Source organism: Ipomoea nil, unplaced genomic scaffold (assembly GCF_001879475.1).
Source record: "Ipomoea nil cultivar Tokyo-kokei standard unplaced genomic scaffold, Asagao_1.1 scaffold2480, whole genome shotgun sequence".
NCBI lineage: Eukaryota > Viridiplantae > Streptophyta > Magnoliopsida > Solanales > Convolvulaceae > Ipomoea > Ipomoea nil.
The window spans coordinates 2,497,311-2,515,382 of NW_017618908.1; the positions used below are offsets into that span (position 1 = coordinate 2,497,311).

The 18,072-nt window shown below is 34.9% G+C and overlaps 3 protein-coding genes and 1 pseudogene across 3 annotated transcripts; 3 read left to right on the forward strand and 1 right to left on the reverse strand.

The window, feature by feature from the left end:
* The first annotated feature begins 1,087 nt into the window (after positions 1-1,087).
* Positions 1,088-1,617, forward strand: LOC109153303 (protein SENESCENCE-ASSOCIATED GENE 21, mitochondrial-like). Its single transcript, XM_019301195.1, has one exon. The coding sequence runs from the start codon at positions 1,192-1,194 to the stop codon at positions 1,465-1,467; it is 276 nt and encodes a 91-aa protein (XP_019156740.1). The 5' UTR covers positions 1,088-1,191; the 3' UTR covers positions 1,468-1,617.
* A 3,691-nt stretch (positions 1,618-5,308) lies between these two features.
* LOC109153302 (protein SENESCENCE-ASSOCIATED GENE 21, mitochondrial-like) lies at positions 5,309-5,831 on the forward strand. The gene has a single exon (XM_019301194.1). The coding sequence runs from the start codon at positions 5,448-5,450 to the stop codon at positions 5,721-5,723; it is 276 nt and encodes a 91-aa protein (XP_019156739.1). The 5' UTR covers positions 5,309-5,447; the 3' UTR covers positions 5,724-5,831.
* Positions 5,832-7,280: 1,449 nt separating this feature from the next.
* On the forward strand, positions 7,281-10,856 carry LOC109153294 (cytoplasmic tRNA 2-thiolation protein 1). The gene is made up of 10 exons (XM_019301180.1): positions 7,281-7,477; positions 7,559-7,673; positions 8,330-8,472; positions 8,638-8,757; positions 9,105-9,217; positions 9,310-9,402; positions 9,774-9,814; positions 10,036-10,102; positions 10,200-10,311; positions 10,436-10,856. Exons 1-10 carry the CDS (start codon positions 7,379-7,381, stop codon positions 10,598-10,600), a joined length of 1,068 nt encoding a protein of 355 aa, XP_019156725.1. The 5' UTR covers positions 7,281-7,378; the 3' UTR covers positions 10,601-10,856.
* Positions 10,539-15,892, reverse strand: LOC109153293 (annotated as a pseudogene).
* Between the last annotated feature and the right edge of the window lie 2,180 nt (positions 15,893-18,072).

Below are 18,072 nucleotides of genomic sequence, written 5' to 3' on the forward strand. Positions count from 1 at the left end.
TTTAAAGAACTTGGTTTCTTTAAGCAAACTCTTAGCAAGCATGGTAAGAACCCCTCATGTTGATCAAAAGGTATTAGTTTGACTTTTATATTAAGAATGATGACAAGTTGATAATACCCAATAATACAAATTAAACCTAACCCTTTTGAACTTTAATAAGACTATAAGATAGATTTGGGTTTCAAGTAACTTATGGGTAGTGTTTTGGGTTTGAGAAATGATTAAAAGTGTAAATATCTTGAGCATTGTCATTTTTTAATTATATGGTACTTGAGTTTAATACGATATTTAAAGAAAACTTTAAAAGTTAAATAACTAAAAGAGTGTTGATTCCCTTAAAAAAAAAAAAAAAAAAAAAAAAAAAAAAAAAAAAAACTAGAGTCTTGATCATGCATGCGTTTGGCAGGCATACTTAAAATTGCATCCTTTGAGGATATTATATGTATAGTTAAATTATAGCTTATGTTTCATTAGCAATATAACTCAAAGAAAATGTAATCTTACCAAATATAATATATAGAAAAATTTTAAGTTGGGAAAATATGATCTTTTATACCAGCTATAACCAAAAGTAAATGTAAAAAGTTTTAGAATTTGCACAGAATACAATAGATACGTTGTAGTATAATGACAAAATAAACTTTTTAAATTATACTTAATATAAGATACATATAGTATTCGGTAAATATACATGATTCAATGATAACTATTGTAAATATATATTAATATAATCACGTATATATAGTATACTCGCTATACGAATATACGGAGTAATATGTAGTTTCATGACTTAGTTTCGTGACAGATCGGGATCGAACCTCAACCCTACTACTAGAAGTATTAAGTGATGTCTGGTTAAATTAGACACATAAAATGGGACGTAAAGAGTACTATGTATGTTGTTAAGTCGGTAATTAGGAAGAAAACAAGAAACAAGCAAGATGACTTTGTCGCAAGGTCACCCCCACAATCACTCTTAGACTTAGCCCCACCCCTCTCCCAACTGGTATCTCTCTTTCTTATTCCTTTCCTCCTCACGCGTTTCATCGCCTATAAATACACCTTCATCTTCACAAACAAATTCATCTTTCCATAGCCCAAACACTTCACATACTTTCTATAATTAGCTTTTGTTTTCTTCTCAATTACGCAAGTGTTGTGAATTGTTGCCTTCCATCGATCGACGACGAAATGGCTCGCTCTTTCTCCAACGCCAAGCTCGTCTCCGCCTACGTCGCCGACAGGGTCTCCGTCGCTGTGAGGCGCGGGTACGCCGCGGCGGCGGCGTCGCAGGGAAAAGTGTCCGGCGGCGGGGTGATGAAGAAGGCTGGAGAAGCGTCGAGAAAGGAAACTTCGTGGGTGCCGGACCCCGTCACCGGGTACTACCGGCCGGAGAATATCGCGAAGGAGATGGACGCGGCGGAGATGAGAGCGGCTCTGCTCAACAACAAAATTAGACGAAACTGAAAAGTATTTTTGATTGCTTGAGATTACTCGTGTTTGGATCCGCCCATGATGGATTCTTGAAGTTATATTAAAGAAAAGGGAAAATATTCCAGTTCTATAGAATTTATAAAATTATAATATGAGCTGATGAGTTAATCTCTTTTATGTGATGATTCATATTTTTGTTCAAAATTCTATTCTTTTATGTAAAAAAGAAAAAAAAAGTATAGGGGTAAAAGTAAAATTAATCATAAATATGAAGAGAAATAGAGAATTAGGTGTGCATTAATGTTGTTCTTAATTATGAATGTGTGATTTAAAGATCTCATGTGGGACTTGGGAGACTTCATTAAATAATTGAGCAAATATAGTATTAGCAAAAAAATAGTTTTGTTTATATGTTCAATTATTATCAATTTTTATCTACGACTATTATTTTAGTGTTAAAAATTATCTCGTTAGTCATCCTTTCATTTAAGACATATCAAAATATTTAGTATTTTCGTCCTTTGCAACTTAAAATCTCTAGCATGCGATCCACTTCATTAGAGCATCTGCATTAGGAGAATTGTTCACGATTTTTAAAGAAAATTGTCAACATGAATGAAAGAGAAGTGAGAGAATGTTTAGGGTTCGTCTGTTAATATGGAGATTTTATCAGCTTGTGGGCCCAGCTGAGCAAAGAGATAGCCGCAGTGCAGTGTTGTCTCATTTTCTCTTTCTTAATCATACTTACAAAAACACCTCAAAAATCATACAAAAAATTTTTATTATTGAGGATGTCCTTAGATGACATGATAGGATAGGACGATGAACGATAAACCAAAATCATTTTAACTCTTCTAATCATGACAAAATATATTAAAATAATCATCATAATACATAATTAAATATTAACTTAAATAATTCAGAAACTAAATTAATATTTTTGTTTTTGTTTTTTCCCTACCAAATTCTTATACTAAAAATCTAATTGATGTGAATAATTACACATGCAAGGGGCCAACCAAGAGAAGTGACAGCAAAAGGTGTGTTGAGACGTTGAGTCATTGGACGGCCAAGGGGAATGGATTGAGAGCTTGACTCTAGTCAACGCCATCTGGCTTCTTCCATTCATATTTACTTTTTGGAAATTTTAGCCCTTTTTGGCTTTTTGTATCTCAAAGATACAAAAACCAAATTTTCTTCTCCCGTGGGATTTTCACTTTCTTCCGCGGGCATATAATCATTCGGCAAATTTTACTCTGGACCATGATCTCGGTATGAGGCAATCGTTATATCGTGTATTAGGGCGTACAATGCATTGTATGTCCTGACTCGAAATGATAATGTTTTTATAAGTTGGTGGGGAGTTGACGCAACCGACACCGTTCCGTCTATGTAATTCAGTTACAGTTTTTTTAACACTTGTATTTATGTGTATTATGTTAAGATTTTATGTGTATTATGTATTATCTTAGATTATGTGTATTATATTAGGAGTTTAGGTGTATTTTACTATAATTTTGTACATATACGAAACAGAGAATTTTATTATTTTTTCTTAGAAGTTAACGGCATAAACGGGAAAACCGTTCAGGGCACCTTGGTACGGTGCACGATATAATTTGCGCAGTATAAAACATGATATGAACTCTATTTGAATTTCATTTTTTTTTATATACATTAGTTTCATTATAGTAATGTTAAAGTATAATTTTAATTATACAGCGTGTCTTAGGTATCCAGTTTTATTTTATACACACAATAGATTTATTATAACAACATTAAATTATCATTTTAATTTCAAAACTAATTCATTTGATAATATGTATATGTTTTTATAAGCTCGGTTATTCAATTTCATTTTATACCTACAATAGGTTCACTATAACAACACCAAAGTATCATTTTAATTGATTTTTAAAAAAATTATTTAATTATATATATTACATGTTCATTTGACAATATGGGTATCTCCATAAACTCTGATATTGAGTTTTATTTTATGCATACAATAAGGTTATTATAGCAACACTGAATATTATTTTAATTAATTTTACCATAATAATGGACTACCTTCAAATTCATGATGAGGCATATCGAGCAATTTAATTTTGGAACTCAACACTAAATTGTTTGTGTCTATGTAAAATGAAATATAATCGAGCTATATATATATATGATTCTATTTTTTTTTTAAGACAAAAATTTGTGTGAGACCGTCTCACGAATCCGTGAGACTGGTCGAGTCAAGATCAGATGTAATACTTATACTGGTAAATGTAATATTAGTAACTAATAATGAATAAAATATTTATTACTTATATGGAAAAATGTAACACTTTTACATTTTGATTTAAGGGTCTGTTTGGAAAGCAGAAAAATGACTTTTGAAAAATGAGTCATTTTTCGGAAAATATTTTCCTTTTACAGTGTATGGTTGCATCTGGAAAACTGTTTTGGTGTGTTTGGTTCATTTTCTGGAAAATGAGTAGAATTGTATAATTAAATCTTTTAATTATTTTATTTAGAATATAAAACTATTTTTATATGTTTTAAACAAAACAAAAAAAAAAAAAAAAAAAAAAAAAAAAAAAAAAAAAACGGCGGAAATCAGTTCTGCCAGAAACCTTAAAAGAAACGGGCTGAATGTGACGAAAAATGACTTCCGCCAACCCAAATTGAGCACACATTTTTCTCAGTCAACGGAAAATATTTTTCATTGACTGAATTTTTCAAGTGTAGCCCAACACCAAAAATCTGAAAAATGATTTTCAGAAATCATTTTCTGGATTTCCAAACACAGCCTAAAAGTATTACATTTTCCTCAAAAATATTATATTTTCCCTTATAAAAAATAACAAACACTTACCAACATTACTTATAATGGAAAATATAATATTTTTTGATGAAAAATGTAATACTTTTACATCAAAATGTAAAAGTATTATATTCATCATCAAAAGTATTACATTTTTCTTATGAGTAACAAACATTTTATTTTCAAGAGTAAATACCCAAAATAGTCCTTCGACTATTGTTAAATTCACAAATTGGTCCTCAACTTTTAATTTTAACCAATTAAGTCCTTAACTTTACAATTTTAACACAATTTGATCATCTGTCTATTTAATCGTTTGTTGACTGTGATTTTTGAGGATATATATGTAATTTCATGGTCCATCGTCGGGTTTTTAAGGTTCCGGTTGCATTTCCAGACCGCACTGTTACATTTTAATCCACTGCCGAAAGCAATCTACCAAATCCGGTCGCCTTTCTTTATCCTCCCTTTGGATTCAATGTAGTTGAGTTCGTATCAGAGCAAAGAAGACGACGTGTTTTCGAACTGGTGCAACGTCATCCTGGAGGCCTTCATGTGCTTCGACGAGAGCTGAAGGTTCTTCTGGAGATCGTCGATCACGGTCAACAAATGGTCAAATAGATGGAGGATCAAATCGTGTCAAAATTGCAAAGTTAAGGACTTAATTGGTTAAAATTGAAAGTCAATGACCAATTTGTGAATTTAGCTATAGTCGAAGGACTATTTTAGGTATTTACTCTATTTTCAATTAGTACTACAGTTTTATTTTTTAATATTAATATTACATTTTCATATTGATTTGACTCGACCTGACCAGTCTCATAAATCCACATAAGTGTCATCCTATAAAAAAAAAAAATAATAAGTATTAAGTGATGTTTCTAAATTGCTAGAATATAGGTAATTAGGAAGAAAACAAGAAACAAGCAAGATGACTTTGTCGCATGGTTACCCCCCACAACCACCTTAGACTTGGCTCCACCTCGCTCCCAAGTGGTATCTCTCTTTCTCTCTCCTTTCCTCCTCACGCGTTTCATCGCCTATAAATACACCTTCGTCTTCACAAACAAATTCATCTTCCATAGCCCAAACACTTCATACTTTCTACTTTCTAATCTCCAGCACCTTCGCTTTAGCTTTATATACTCTCGATTAAGCAATTGTTTTGAATTGTTGCCTTCCAGCGATCGACGACGAGATGGCTCGCTCTTTCTCCAACGCCAAGCTCGTCTCCGCCTACGTCGCCGACAGGGTCTCCGTCGCTGTGCGGAGGGGGTACGCCGCGGCCGCGGCGTCGCAGGGAAAAGTGTCCGGCGGCGGGGTGATGAAGAAGGCTGGAGAAGCGTCGAGAAAGGAAACTTCGTGGGTGCCGGACCCCGTCACCGGGTACTACCGGCCGGAGAATATCGCGAAGGAGATGGACGCGGCGGAGATGAGAGCGGCTCTGCTCAACAACCAAATTAGACGAAACTGAAAAGTATTGATTGCTTGAGATTACTCGTGTTTGGATCCGCCCATGATGGATTCTTGAAGTTATATAAAAGAAAAGGAAATATTTTCGAGTTCTATAGAATTTATAAAATTTATAAAATTATAATATGAGTTAGAGTTAAACCCTTTTATGTGATGCTTCATATTTTAGTTCAAATTCTACTCTCTTTTTTAAAGGGGTAAAAATAAAATTAATAATAAATATAGAGAGGAAAAAAAAAGAAGAATTTGGTGTGCATCAATATCATAGAGGATTAAATAATTATATCGTATTTGACTGTTCTAGATTTTCATGTCATTTGCTTATATATTTTGACATTGATAATTAAATCATGTATAAAATTTAAGACGAAATAAGTAATTGTGATTACTAGTATTAACAAAGTGGATTGACTACTCGTAGCATGCTAAAGCCTATCATTTCACTATCTAGGACAAGTCTATAATATTTTAACTTGTTCGTCTATTAAATTTTTAAAAATTATATTTAATTAATAGTTAATTTAAAAGTCCGCCATTTGATAATACATATAGAGTCTAGGACTTCTAAATCCTCATTCCTAACCCCTACTTCATTAGATCCCAACATGCCATCAGCTTTATTAGATGACTAGGTAAGATAAGACCGTAAACAGTGAATTAAATTCATTTTGATTATTTTAATTGTGACAAGATAAATTAAAATAATAATTATAATACATAATTAAATATTGACTTATTTATATAATTCAGAAATTAAATTCATCAATTTTTTTTTTTCTCATACCAAATTCTATGTACTAAAAATCCAATTGATGTGAATATATAATTGCATTTGCAAGTGGTCAACCAAGAGAAGTGACAGCAAAAGGTGTGTTGATGGGCGAACAAGGGGAATGGACTATCTTTAGAAGTTGGAGGTTAAAGTACCTGCTAGGTTACTATGGTGTTTTATTTAATTTAGTCTATGTACTAAATATTGATTTTTGGACCAAAAAAGAGTGAGGACTCAAATGCGCACCCTCTTGTATAAAGAATGAGGTCTCCACCACTAAGCTACACTCTAAACTTATTTCGAAAAAATTAAAAATTTGTAATAATACTTATTCGTCTTGAACACCTTTTCAACGCCACCTACTTGGAGAAGTTTTGCCCCAAGGATCAGCTTGCCCTTCACATTGTCTGTTAGTTTCTTGCAATTAGACGGTTTGACTAAGTATTATTACATATTACAAAATTTTAATTATCCTAAAACAAGTTTAATGTGTAGCTTGGTGGTGGAGACCTCTTGCTTAATCGGTTTGAGTCTTCATTTTTTTTTGTCCAAAATGTTACTGACTCTATTACATTGTAGAGACATACAGAGTCGAGACTCAATCTCATGAGCTCCTATATAAGAAATGTCACTACATGCCATCTGAGCACATGTTGCTTGACATTTATTTAATTATGGAGTATTTGTATTTGTTAATCCCTAAAGGGCCGAATAGTTAATTATTGTTTTCACGGGGCCAGAACGTAAGGGATTGAAAATATTGGGGCCAATATTAAACATTCCTCCGGGTTTGGAAGGGCCGAAGGGGCAATCTCCGCGAGGAGCGTTTTATTATTAACAAGAAGAAACCGGCGAAAACCGGCGACGGCGCGGTGGCCATCTACATGGAGTCGGCGACGGCGGTGGCGAAACCGAAGGGTAGACAGTGCGCTATCTGCAATGAAAGACGCGCCGCCCTGAAACGCCCTAAAACTCTTCAACAAGTAAGTAGCAGTCGCGGCGGCTTACTTTTTTTAGCACCTCTCCCTGTCTTCTTACTAGCTCTGTTGTTTTTCCGATGAAAGATATGCAGGGAGTGCTTCTATGAAGTTTTCGAGGAGGAGATCCATAGGGTTATCGTCGACAACCAGCTCTTCAGGCCCGGCGAACGCATCGCTGTTGGCGCTTCTGGCGGAAAAGGTCTATATATATGTGTGTGTGTGTGTGTGCGCGCGCACATATATTGTGATTGAAGTTTATTTTATTGTGTAAATTAAGAGAAATTCTGCAATCTACATACTCACTTCATAGCTTTGAATTACCTTTTACTGTAATTAATTAGGCATGATTGACTGGTGAGCTCAATATTCATTAAGTTTAGTTGCAATGCTTAACATAAAGGGATAGAGAAGATATAAGAATGAAAGAGATTCACTTAAAGGATATTTTTCTTTGGCTCTGGCCATCTTACTCTGATGTGAATAGAGTTTTCAGTGATAACTTTTTCAAATGTATTAGTTGCCCTGTTATTTTGGATGAATTCCACTGCTAGGAAATATTTGTTTCAGCTATCTTGCCTTGTTTGAGTGTTTCTATATTTTATGTGCACGTTTAGGTTTTAACAAGCATCTTAGTGCTATATGTAATTTGTTAAAAGAAGAATTTATTTCATAGGTTCTACTTGATTGCCTGGATTGCTGAAAGTTTCAATTTTTGTTACTATATGTGGACACGTATTTCTCAAATTCACATGATCAAGGCCATCTGATCTGTAAAACTGAGGCCTTCATATTTAATTCCACATGTTAAGAGTGCCATACATTGATTGTTTGTTAATTTTCTTCTTCTTGGTTCAGACTCCACGGTGCTTGCTTATGTGATGTCAGAGTTGAATCGCAGGCACAATTATGGCCTGGATCTCTTCCTGTTATCTGTGGATGAAGGTATCACTGGTTACAGGGATGATTCTCTTGAAACTGTTAAAAGAAATGAAATCCAGGTGTGCATATGACATATTTATTAATTTTTAATCTCTTTAGTTTTTGAACTTTTGGAGTTGTGATTTTTTTTTTACTAATCATTCTTGTTTTATTGAAGTGTATTTATTTAGTTATGTCTCTTATTCTCTTTGTTTGTTTTTGTCCCCCACCCCTGAAAAACCTAGTATGGACTTCCATTGAAAGTTGTTTCCTATAAGGAGCTGTATGGATGGACAATGGATGAAATAGTAAAGTTGATAGGTCTGAAGAACAACTGCACTTTTTGTGGTGTTTTCCGTCGCCAGGTAAATCTTTTATCTATTTCATGACTGGAAGTTAGCTCTTTGTTCAATTTGGGCCTGTACAACACTGCCAAGGGAAGTTTGGGTTTTCATAATGTTAAAAAGAAAGCTCGATTTAGACTTAAAATGTTTTCTGTTGCGCATTAATTTTGGTTCTTTCTGCTAGTTAAATTGTGCCCATCATCACTGCTGAAAAGTGACATAATTATTAGCAAGGTTTTAGAATACACTGATCTTTTGGGCATTAGATTTTGTCCGAGCACTTGCTTGTTTAATGCTGTGGCCTATCAAGTTTTGATCACTATAAGGAATTGTGCAATTTCTTATTTAGTAGTTCCTTTTTCTATAAGGCCCTTGACCGTGGTGCTGCATTGCTAAAAGTGGACAAGCTAGTAACTGGGCATAATGCAGATGATATAGCTGAAACAGTTCTTCTGAACATATTACGTGGTGATATTGCCAGGTAATTGTTTCTAGTTTTTAGCGTTTTTTTCTATTCTTCCTTTTTTCTTCTTTATAAATTTGTTAACACAGTTAATATTCTTAAAATACTAGGTTGAGTAGGTGTACATCTATAGTTACTGGAGAAGATGGACCTATTCCTAGATGCAAGCCTTTCAAATACACATACGAGAAGGAAATTGTTATATATCCTTTCATTTTGTCAGGATATGTAGAGTAATGGCATTTTTTGCTTCAAAATATCTCTAGTTGTTGATACATATATGGAAAATGTTACATGTACTCCCAATTTGTACTCCTACACAGAAAACCTTTGATGTAGACATTTGTATTGGGACCCACATGAAAAAAATAACTTATCAGAATCTGCCACATCAGGGAGTAAAATTAGGGAGTACATGTAGTGTATATATATATATATATATATATATATATATATATATATATATATATATTGAAGACTTTATTTATTGGAAAATCTCTTGAGTAGGAATGTAGGATTTCTACTATCTGATTCTTATAATTTATTGATTGAATTTCCTTAACTTACTGAATACGTATGCATACTTTAAAAAGTTGGATTACTTCTCCACTGAATGTAAGTGTAAATTCAATCTTATTTTTGTTTATTGTAATATTTTTTATTCAGTTTTTATAATTGAGATTGCGTGTGACATGTTTCATGAGATATGATACTGAATAAGCCAGCTTCTTTAATTGTACTAGTGTCCATACTTCCTGAGTTTGCATGCTGCTATTTTTGTGCTCAAGTGGTTCTTATTCCTTACGTAAGAATTTAAGTAGTTTGTTTGGGTTCAGGCATTTACTCTCCAAATGCATACCGTGGCTTTGCTCGTGAGTTCATCAAGGATTTAGAGAGAATCAGGTTAACATTCCTGCCCGGTTGGATTATTCATTTTTGGTTCTTACAGTATTCAAAGCTCTGGATCCATACTAAGTAATCTGTCTATGGTCCATTACAGACCACAATCCATACTGGATATCATCAAATCTGGTGAGGACTTCAGGATCTCGACTTCCGCAAAAATGCCAGAACAAGGAAATTGCGAACGATGTGGTTACATATCCAGCCAGGTAAAAAGACAAATTTACAAGTATATTTTCAGTACACCTGCCCATATTGTAAATGGTTTGTTCTTTTGTGCCTGAATCTTCTATTTGATAGTTGGGGATTTATTCTTTTGTGTCTAATTTGCAGAAATGGTGTAAAGCATGTGTTTTGCTGGACGGACTAAATCGGGGTTTACCCAAACTGGGAATTGGGCGTAGCCGAGGACTTAATAGTGATCATACCAAGAATACAAAACAAGCTAATGGCACCAAGAATTTGCAGAGCAAACAGTGTGGAAGTTTGGACTTCTGATGCACATTTACAAATCAATTAAAGAATTTGCAACAGAGTATTAATATTATCCCTGCTTCCCTTGACCATCTACTACCCCCATTTCTTCATCATTCCTACAAACTCTTCATAGTTAATATTCCCGTCCTGCATAGTAATTGAACAGAACATAGCTTTTAGGCGTCACTACTGAAGAAACTATAACGGGAAGGAGGGGATAAAGTTTTTCTGTGAGTTTATACTTTATTTGTATCTACATCATTGAGGATTTCATCAATGGTGGCTTCATCCCCCATGCCATATTCAGTCAAAGCTTGTCTAAGCTCCTCTCTTGTGATGTATCTGGCAAATTTAATGTCAGATTATTATCGCACCCACCTGAAAACAAAAAAGCAGAAAAAAGAAAAAACGAGTACATACCCACTGTCATCCTTGTCAAAGTGTTGAAAAGCTTTGTACAAGTTCTCTTCTTTCTCAAGCTTATGCCGATGCATGGTAGCAGTGATGAACTCAAAGTAGTCGAGAGTTCCATTCTTGTCAACATCAGCCTAGGAGGAAAGACGGAAGTAATGAGATGAATGCTGCAGTTGAAATTTCGGAGTAGTAAAATTCTTACTGCTTCCATCAGCTGTTGTATTTCCGTTTCTGGAAGTTTAGATCCAAGCTTAGCTAACCCAGTCTTGAGTTCTTCATATGTGATAGTGCCACTCCTATCAGTGTCCATATTGTTGAACATCTCTCTCAGCCCCTTGATTTCCTCTTCTGATAAGGTCTTTGCTATGACCTTCAAGGAATACACATTTCAGGCATCAAAAGAGTGCAGAAATAGACAGAAAACTGGACAAAGGTGCAGGAAAATGATGCGGTGCAAATACCAGAAACTCAGAAAGTGATTAGAGCTTCATGAAAAAAATCAGGTTTGCAAGAAACTTAGCATTATAACCGTATTACTGGTACCTTCAGAGCAAGCTGCTTCATCTTGTTCATTGCTCTGAATTGCTTCATCCTGTTTAGAACAGCACTATCAATAGGTCTGTCTGATGCATTGCCATCTTCCTTGAGCCATGGATGTTCTAGTTCATATATCACGTTCCAAATTTTAACGATGCTTTACAAAAATGAATACACACACTCACACAGACACAGTATATGCTTAGTTTACTGTACATTTGAATGGTAGATTGAAATTTTACTACTTAACTTTGAGGTTAGGCATTTGGTTAAAGAACGAGTTAGAATATCCACTCACCAAGGGCTTCTGCTGCAGTTATCCTTTTTCTGGGATCCACTGCCAGCATTCTTCTGATAAGATCCTTTGCATCAGGAGATATGGAAGGCCAAGGAGGACTTTTTAGATCAAGCTGTCCTTTCAGAATTTCTTCAAATGTGCCTTTATCATTGTCTGAAGTGTAGCAAACCAATGATTATTAAGATGTTGAAAAATTATGTGATGCAGAGCTAACAGGTGGGGCAGACATCGCAAATTATGCTGTGGAAACGTGTTCACCATGCGCATGGTGAACACAGAGGTAGATCCATAATTTCTATGTTGTAGAAATTATGAATCTACAGTACGGTATAGAAATTATGAATCTACAGTATAGATGTTATGAATCTACAGTATAGAAATTATGAATCTACAGCTTAGAAATTATGGATCTATCCCGTGTTCACCATGCGCATGGTGAACACGATTCCACAGCATAACTATTGGGCAGACATAGTATTGGCCATTTCTTACTTGCACAAGAAATGGGGCATAGACAACATATCTATGTCTACTGCCCATGATGATATTGTTTTTAGCATAGGAGAATGGAATATTTCAGCCATCAAATGTTGGCCATGTAATGTCAGGTCAATAGGAATCTAAGGAGTAAGGATATGATCTTATCAGAGACCAGATCATGGAAAACAGAGAGATCTTGTTCACTGAAACATGCTGAGTTTGATAAGTGATGAGTGTAACCCACTAGCCCAATGGATGTAGAGCGCTTTTAAGAGAGTTGTCCCCTGATTTGACTTTTAGAGTCTTAACCAAGTTTCAGTCCGATTAGTCTTATTTCGCAAGATGCATATATCAACTAATGTAAATCTTATAAATACCATCTTAACCTAGTTTTTACATTGAGTTTGGATTATCATGATAAGTTCATTCTTCTAACATGAAATGACATTAGGAAACCCACACAATTAAGATACAATTGTTATACCATGGACCAGGGTTCACCTTGCAAGGTAAATTCAGGTCTAAAATACACAATTTGCATATTGAATGTTCTTTTACCTTTTACAAAATTGTGAGCATTCAGTATGCAAGGTTGCAAAAATCGCGCCTAGGCGCTAGGTGGCGGTCGGTCGCATAGAAATTCGCTGGAATCGCCGTTTTAGGCGGTCGGCCGCTTAGGCGCTCTAGGCGCCGAGTAGGTCGACGTGGCCTAGGCAGGAGTTTAACTAATTTTCTTTTTTAAAAAATTAATATTAAAAAATTAAAACGGCTGTCTAGGCGTTTAGCGATTTTTTCAACCCTATCAGTATGTAAATTGTGTATTTTGAATTCGGGTTTACCTTGCAATGTGGACTTGAGTCCACAGAATAATTTGCCATTAAGATCGGAAGTGTATATGTGGAGGTAAAAGTATGATTACCTGCACAGAATGGGGGAAATCCACTCAAAAGGATGTATAGTATAACTCCAGCACTCCACACATCTATCTCCTTTCCATAGCTCTTTCGCAATACCTCAGGGGCTACGTAGTAAGGACTTCCGGCAATTTCTTTGTACACTCTGCCTGAACAATCATTGTTCTTTGAATTCATGGGTTATTAACATAAGAGGTTCATGTTCATGTCACAACTTAGAACAGAGACAAACAACAGAGGGGAGTTAAAAAAGTGTGTTTATAAAAGATAAATTAACTTATTGTCTAGCTTCCACATCTTAATGAAGCAATTTGTTAGTAAGTTATACCTATTATTTTAATCTATAGAAACCCGTATTAACTAACCGGCTCAAACCAATAGATAGTTTTCACGAAGAGTCGAACTTTAAACCTAGTGGTTATCGAAAAAAACATGAGATTTCAATAAATTGTGATGGATCCCACATCCCAGCAGCACTATGCTGCTCACACTCAACCACAAAGTTTTTTTTTTGTCATATTCTACTTAAAATCTATAATGATAAATAGGTAAACATTAATCATTTAACCACACCTTTCCATGATAAGTCATGGCAACGTCACGTCTCGAACAACTTTGCTGACACCCAACAAGTTGGTTGCTCAAAAATTGAAAAATAAAAAATATTCCTAATCCATATTTCTAATATTCATTATTCTTTTTTATATTATTATTAAAAATTATTTGTATTGATGACTTTAGCCACGTGTCGCTACCATATATACGATCAAATACTAATTGAATTCCAAAACATATTTAATAATAATAATTATTTTTTTTCATATAAAAAAGAACCGTAACCGTCTAATAGAAATTAGAAAAATACTATTTGTACACCTAGTTTATACTTTCAACTATTACTCCAGATACAAAATCTTTGATATAGATATTTATATTAAGATCTATATAAAAAAATGAGTTAATACCCAAAATCGTCCTCGACTATAGTGTCTTTTCTCAATTTCGTCCTAAACGACTTTGGTGACCTAATATCGTCCCAGACTTTTGTATTTCGCTCAATTTAGTCCCAGACTTTTGTGTTTTTGCTCAATTTAGTCCCTCATTTGTTATTCTGTCCATTTGGTGTTAAATAAATAGACAATTCAGTAATTTTAATATTGGCATCTCTTTACTCATAGACATGTGAACTGCAAAATCCTTTTTTTTTTTACGAATTACTCCCGGAATTACTCCTAAAACTGCGAATATAAAATTTGATTTGCAGGTCCGGGAGTAATTCTGGGTGTAATTCGTACAAGAAAGAGGAATTTCGCACTTCACAAGTTGAAAGTAAAGAGAGATCAATATTGACATTACTGAATTGTCCCTTTATTTAACACCAATTTGACGGAATAACAAATGGAAGACTAAATTGAGCGAAACACAAAAGTCTGGGACGATATTAGGTCACCAAAGTCGTTTAGGACGAAATTGAGAAAAACCACTATAGTCGAGGACGATTTTGGGTATTAACTCATAAAAAAATAGTATCAGAGCCCGCTACATCAAGAATTGAGATTTGGAAGTACAGTGTTGCGACGAAGCAAAAAAAAAAAAGTTAAAAATTTAGTTAGGAAATGAAACTGAGAATTTTCAACTTTACCTTCCTCAATGAAGACAGACAGTCCAAAATCGGTGGCCTTCAAGGGAGAGTCATCATCTCTGCTCACAAACAAGAAATTCTCAGGCTTAAGGTCCCTATGCATCACTCCCATGAAATGGCAAACATGAACCACATTCACAATCTGCCGCCCAATCTTCGCCGCCTCCTTCTCGGAGTAACTCCCCTTCTCCGTTATCCGGTCAAAAAGCTCCCCGCCGGAGCACAACTCCATCACCAAATACAGCGTCCTCCGGTCCTCATACGCCCCCTTGAACTCCACGATGTTCGGCTGCCCGGTCAAATGCTGCAGCATCATAATCTCCCTCCTCGCGTTCTCCATATCCTTCGTCGCCACCAGCTTCCTCCTCGGAATCGCCTTGCACGCGTATTTCAGCCCCGTAGATTTCTCCGTACACAAATACGTAACTCCAAATTGCCCCCGCCCTAATTCCCTGTCCATATCGTATATCGTGCTGATATCCACTAACAGATTCCCGAGAATCGGGCCGATGTGTACGTTCGGCGGAAGCGTCGCTGATCTCCCGAATTTCGGCGGCACGAAAGTGTGAGTCGGTTTCGGCGGCGGCGAAGGCGGCGATGGCGATTGACGCGGCGCTTCTATCGTTATCTGATGAGCGAAGCTATTAGCGGCGTCTGGATCAGATGATATCGGAATCTCTTGCCTCCCGATTGGGCAGCATTGACCCATTGAATTGAAGAAGAAGAAGGTAAACTGCCGGCCTGCCGGGGAATTGAAGTAGATAAGGGTTTGAGTAGACGTACGGAGAACGTTAATGGCGATTTTGTGGGAGGATTGATCAATGGTGAGGGTTTATTAGGTTTGATTTTCGAGAGGTTCTTTGCTTTGCTTTTACCTTCGTTCTCGCTGGATTGTTCTCTTCTTCAGCCATGTTTAATTTCTTTGCATGAATGTATACGTTTTGTATCGGTTACAGTAATATCGGCCGTGGGAAATATTTGCGGGTCGGGCTATCCCATGGTGAGACCCGGGAATTGATATAATGATGAGCTATGACGAGTTTAGTCCACCCGAGTTATTAATTTATTGACCTTCTTAAGAAACTACTTATCTTGACTTGTTGAATCGATCTAGTAGCGAACTTTATAATTTGATATTCGTCATTCGATAATTATAAAATGTTAAAGAAAAAAACACTTTTAATCTATCAGTTATGACTGAAATATAAATTTAGTTAATTATGATGTAAATTTAATTCTTTTAAGTTTCTAGTGGATTGAAATTCAACTAAGATTTATATATATATATATATATATATATATATATATATATATATATATAGAAGAGCGCTCATATGTGGTCATATCATTAGGTGTGGTCGTGTGGTCATATCTGTGTCGTTGAATCAGTTTAATCTAACGGCAGTGATAATTTTGAGGATTTTCGCGTGTTTTGGTAGGTGGGGGTGTTATGGTAATTACAGTGGTCATTTATAGCGGGCGGGTTCCAGAATACACCAACAGTGTTGACAACATACACCAATAGTGTAATAAAACACACCACAGTGAAGCACACCAATGGTGTATTCCCGAGTTATGGTAATTACAATGGCCATTTATAGCGGTCGGGTTCCAGAATACACCAACAGTGTTGACAACATGCACCAATAGTGTAATAAAACACACAAGAAAATCTTGATTAATATTCTGGTATTTTATGACGAGTTTACCCTTGCAGTTCGCTGGGTAGGAGAATGTGCGCGAAAATACTAAAAAAATCTTGATTAATATGATTCATTGGATCTATCTAATCTAATGACCTATAATTGACCATATGACCACACCTAACAACATGGCCATATATATATATATTTGCCTTCATTTTGTTAAACAATTTGCAAAGTATGTTGCCAACCTTTTTGCTAAAGAAGGTGGTTCTTTCCCCTAAATTTTAACAAATTAAACGTGCAAGTATTGTTGAACTTTATTTGGGTTAAAAGCTATAACCCTTGTTGATCAATGAAACTCAAGATTTTACATAAAGAATTTTGTAGGCTACTCCATAGCAATTAATTTTAAAATTAAAGAGATAATTTTACATTGAAATTGTTTTATATTCTTGTCAAAATTTTATCACATTGCAATTTTTGAACGACACTCTACAAGTAAATAATTTATTTAATTTTATTTACTTTGAGCATTTAAGAAAAACAACACAAATAATGAAATACTATGGAGGTCAACATCGATCAGTAGGTAGACCATCTATTTCAATAGCTCTAAAGATCACATAGTTTGAACTATTTAGGCCTTTAATTAGGATTACAATGAGGAGCGAATACAATTTATGTAGTATACGAGATCGTTATTGACCACTCTTTGTGGAGCATACTCCTAATTGCTCTCACAACATGAACACAAGGTACCATTACTTTTTTTTTTGGAACGGGAGGGGAGGACACCCGGAGAATAAAAACTACGGGAGAGCCTACACCCTTGCATACATGGAATGTTGTTCCACAAAGCTCAATATATCATCCCTCACAATCTCAAAACACCACGGTGGTGAGTCTTTGAACACCCTCCACTCTTCACTTCTTTCCACAACCATCTTGGCATGCCAATCCACAACATCATTCTTTGTATTTATTGCTATACCATTCAACGAAACACTTTCAACATCTACCTCTTTGAAACTCCTATCATAACTTATTCTAATACTATAATAATTGTCCAAATTTATGCCACGAAAATATACTTTTTTCTTATTATACGGAGAGAAACCCCATACCAGTTTCATTGGTGCCATGGAGATATATTTATTGAGGTTTAGCGTTTATTGCAAGCACTTTACACTTGTATTGACTTTTACTAAGAGAATGGTATCATATTCTGGTAATCAATGATAGAATGATACATACTTCAAAAAGAACCATTTTTTTTTTTGAAAATAAAAATAACCATATTTTGGTAATAAAGATTATGAAAATATGTTAACGTATGAAGTAATAATAACATCATATTTAAATACTTGACATAACAATAACAACAATAACAAATTTCATATTTTAGAACTAAAACTCATAGTTGCACATATGGTAAGGAAAGAATGAAGTTATAATTCTCTAGAGTATACAAAGAACAGACAATTAGGGTCGTTGCCATATCATATTTAGACATAATATTTGTATTTTCTTTATCAATTAGTAAAAATGCAGCTAAAATTGTA

Excerpts from the sequence above, each read along its gene's own strand:
- LOC109153294 (XM_019301180.1), top strand. The coding sequence starts at position 7,379 with ATGGAGTCGGCGACGGCGGTGGCGAAACCGAAGGGTAGACAGTGCGCT. Across the intron at positions 10,103-10,199 it reads AAGGATTTAGAGAGAATCAG|ACCACAATCCATACTGGATA; the intron begins GTTAACATTCCT and ends GGTCCATTACAG. Across the intron at positions 10,312-10,435 it reads GTGGTTACATATCCAGCCAG|AAATGGTGTAAAGCATGTGT; the intron begins GTAAAAAGACAA and ends TCTAATTTGCAG.
- LOC109153302 (XM_019301194.1), top strand. The coding sequence starts at position 5,448 with ATGGCTCGCTCTTTCTCCAACGCCAAGCTCGTCTCCGCCTACGTCGCC.
- LOC109153303 (XM_019301195.1), top strand. The coding sequence starts at position 1,192 with ATGGCTCGCTCTTTCTCCAACGCCAAGCTCGTCTCCGCCTACGTCGCC.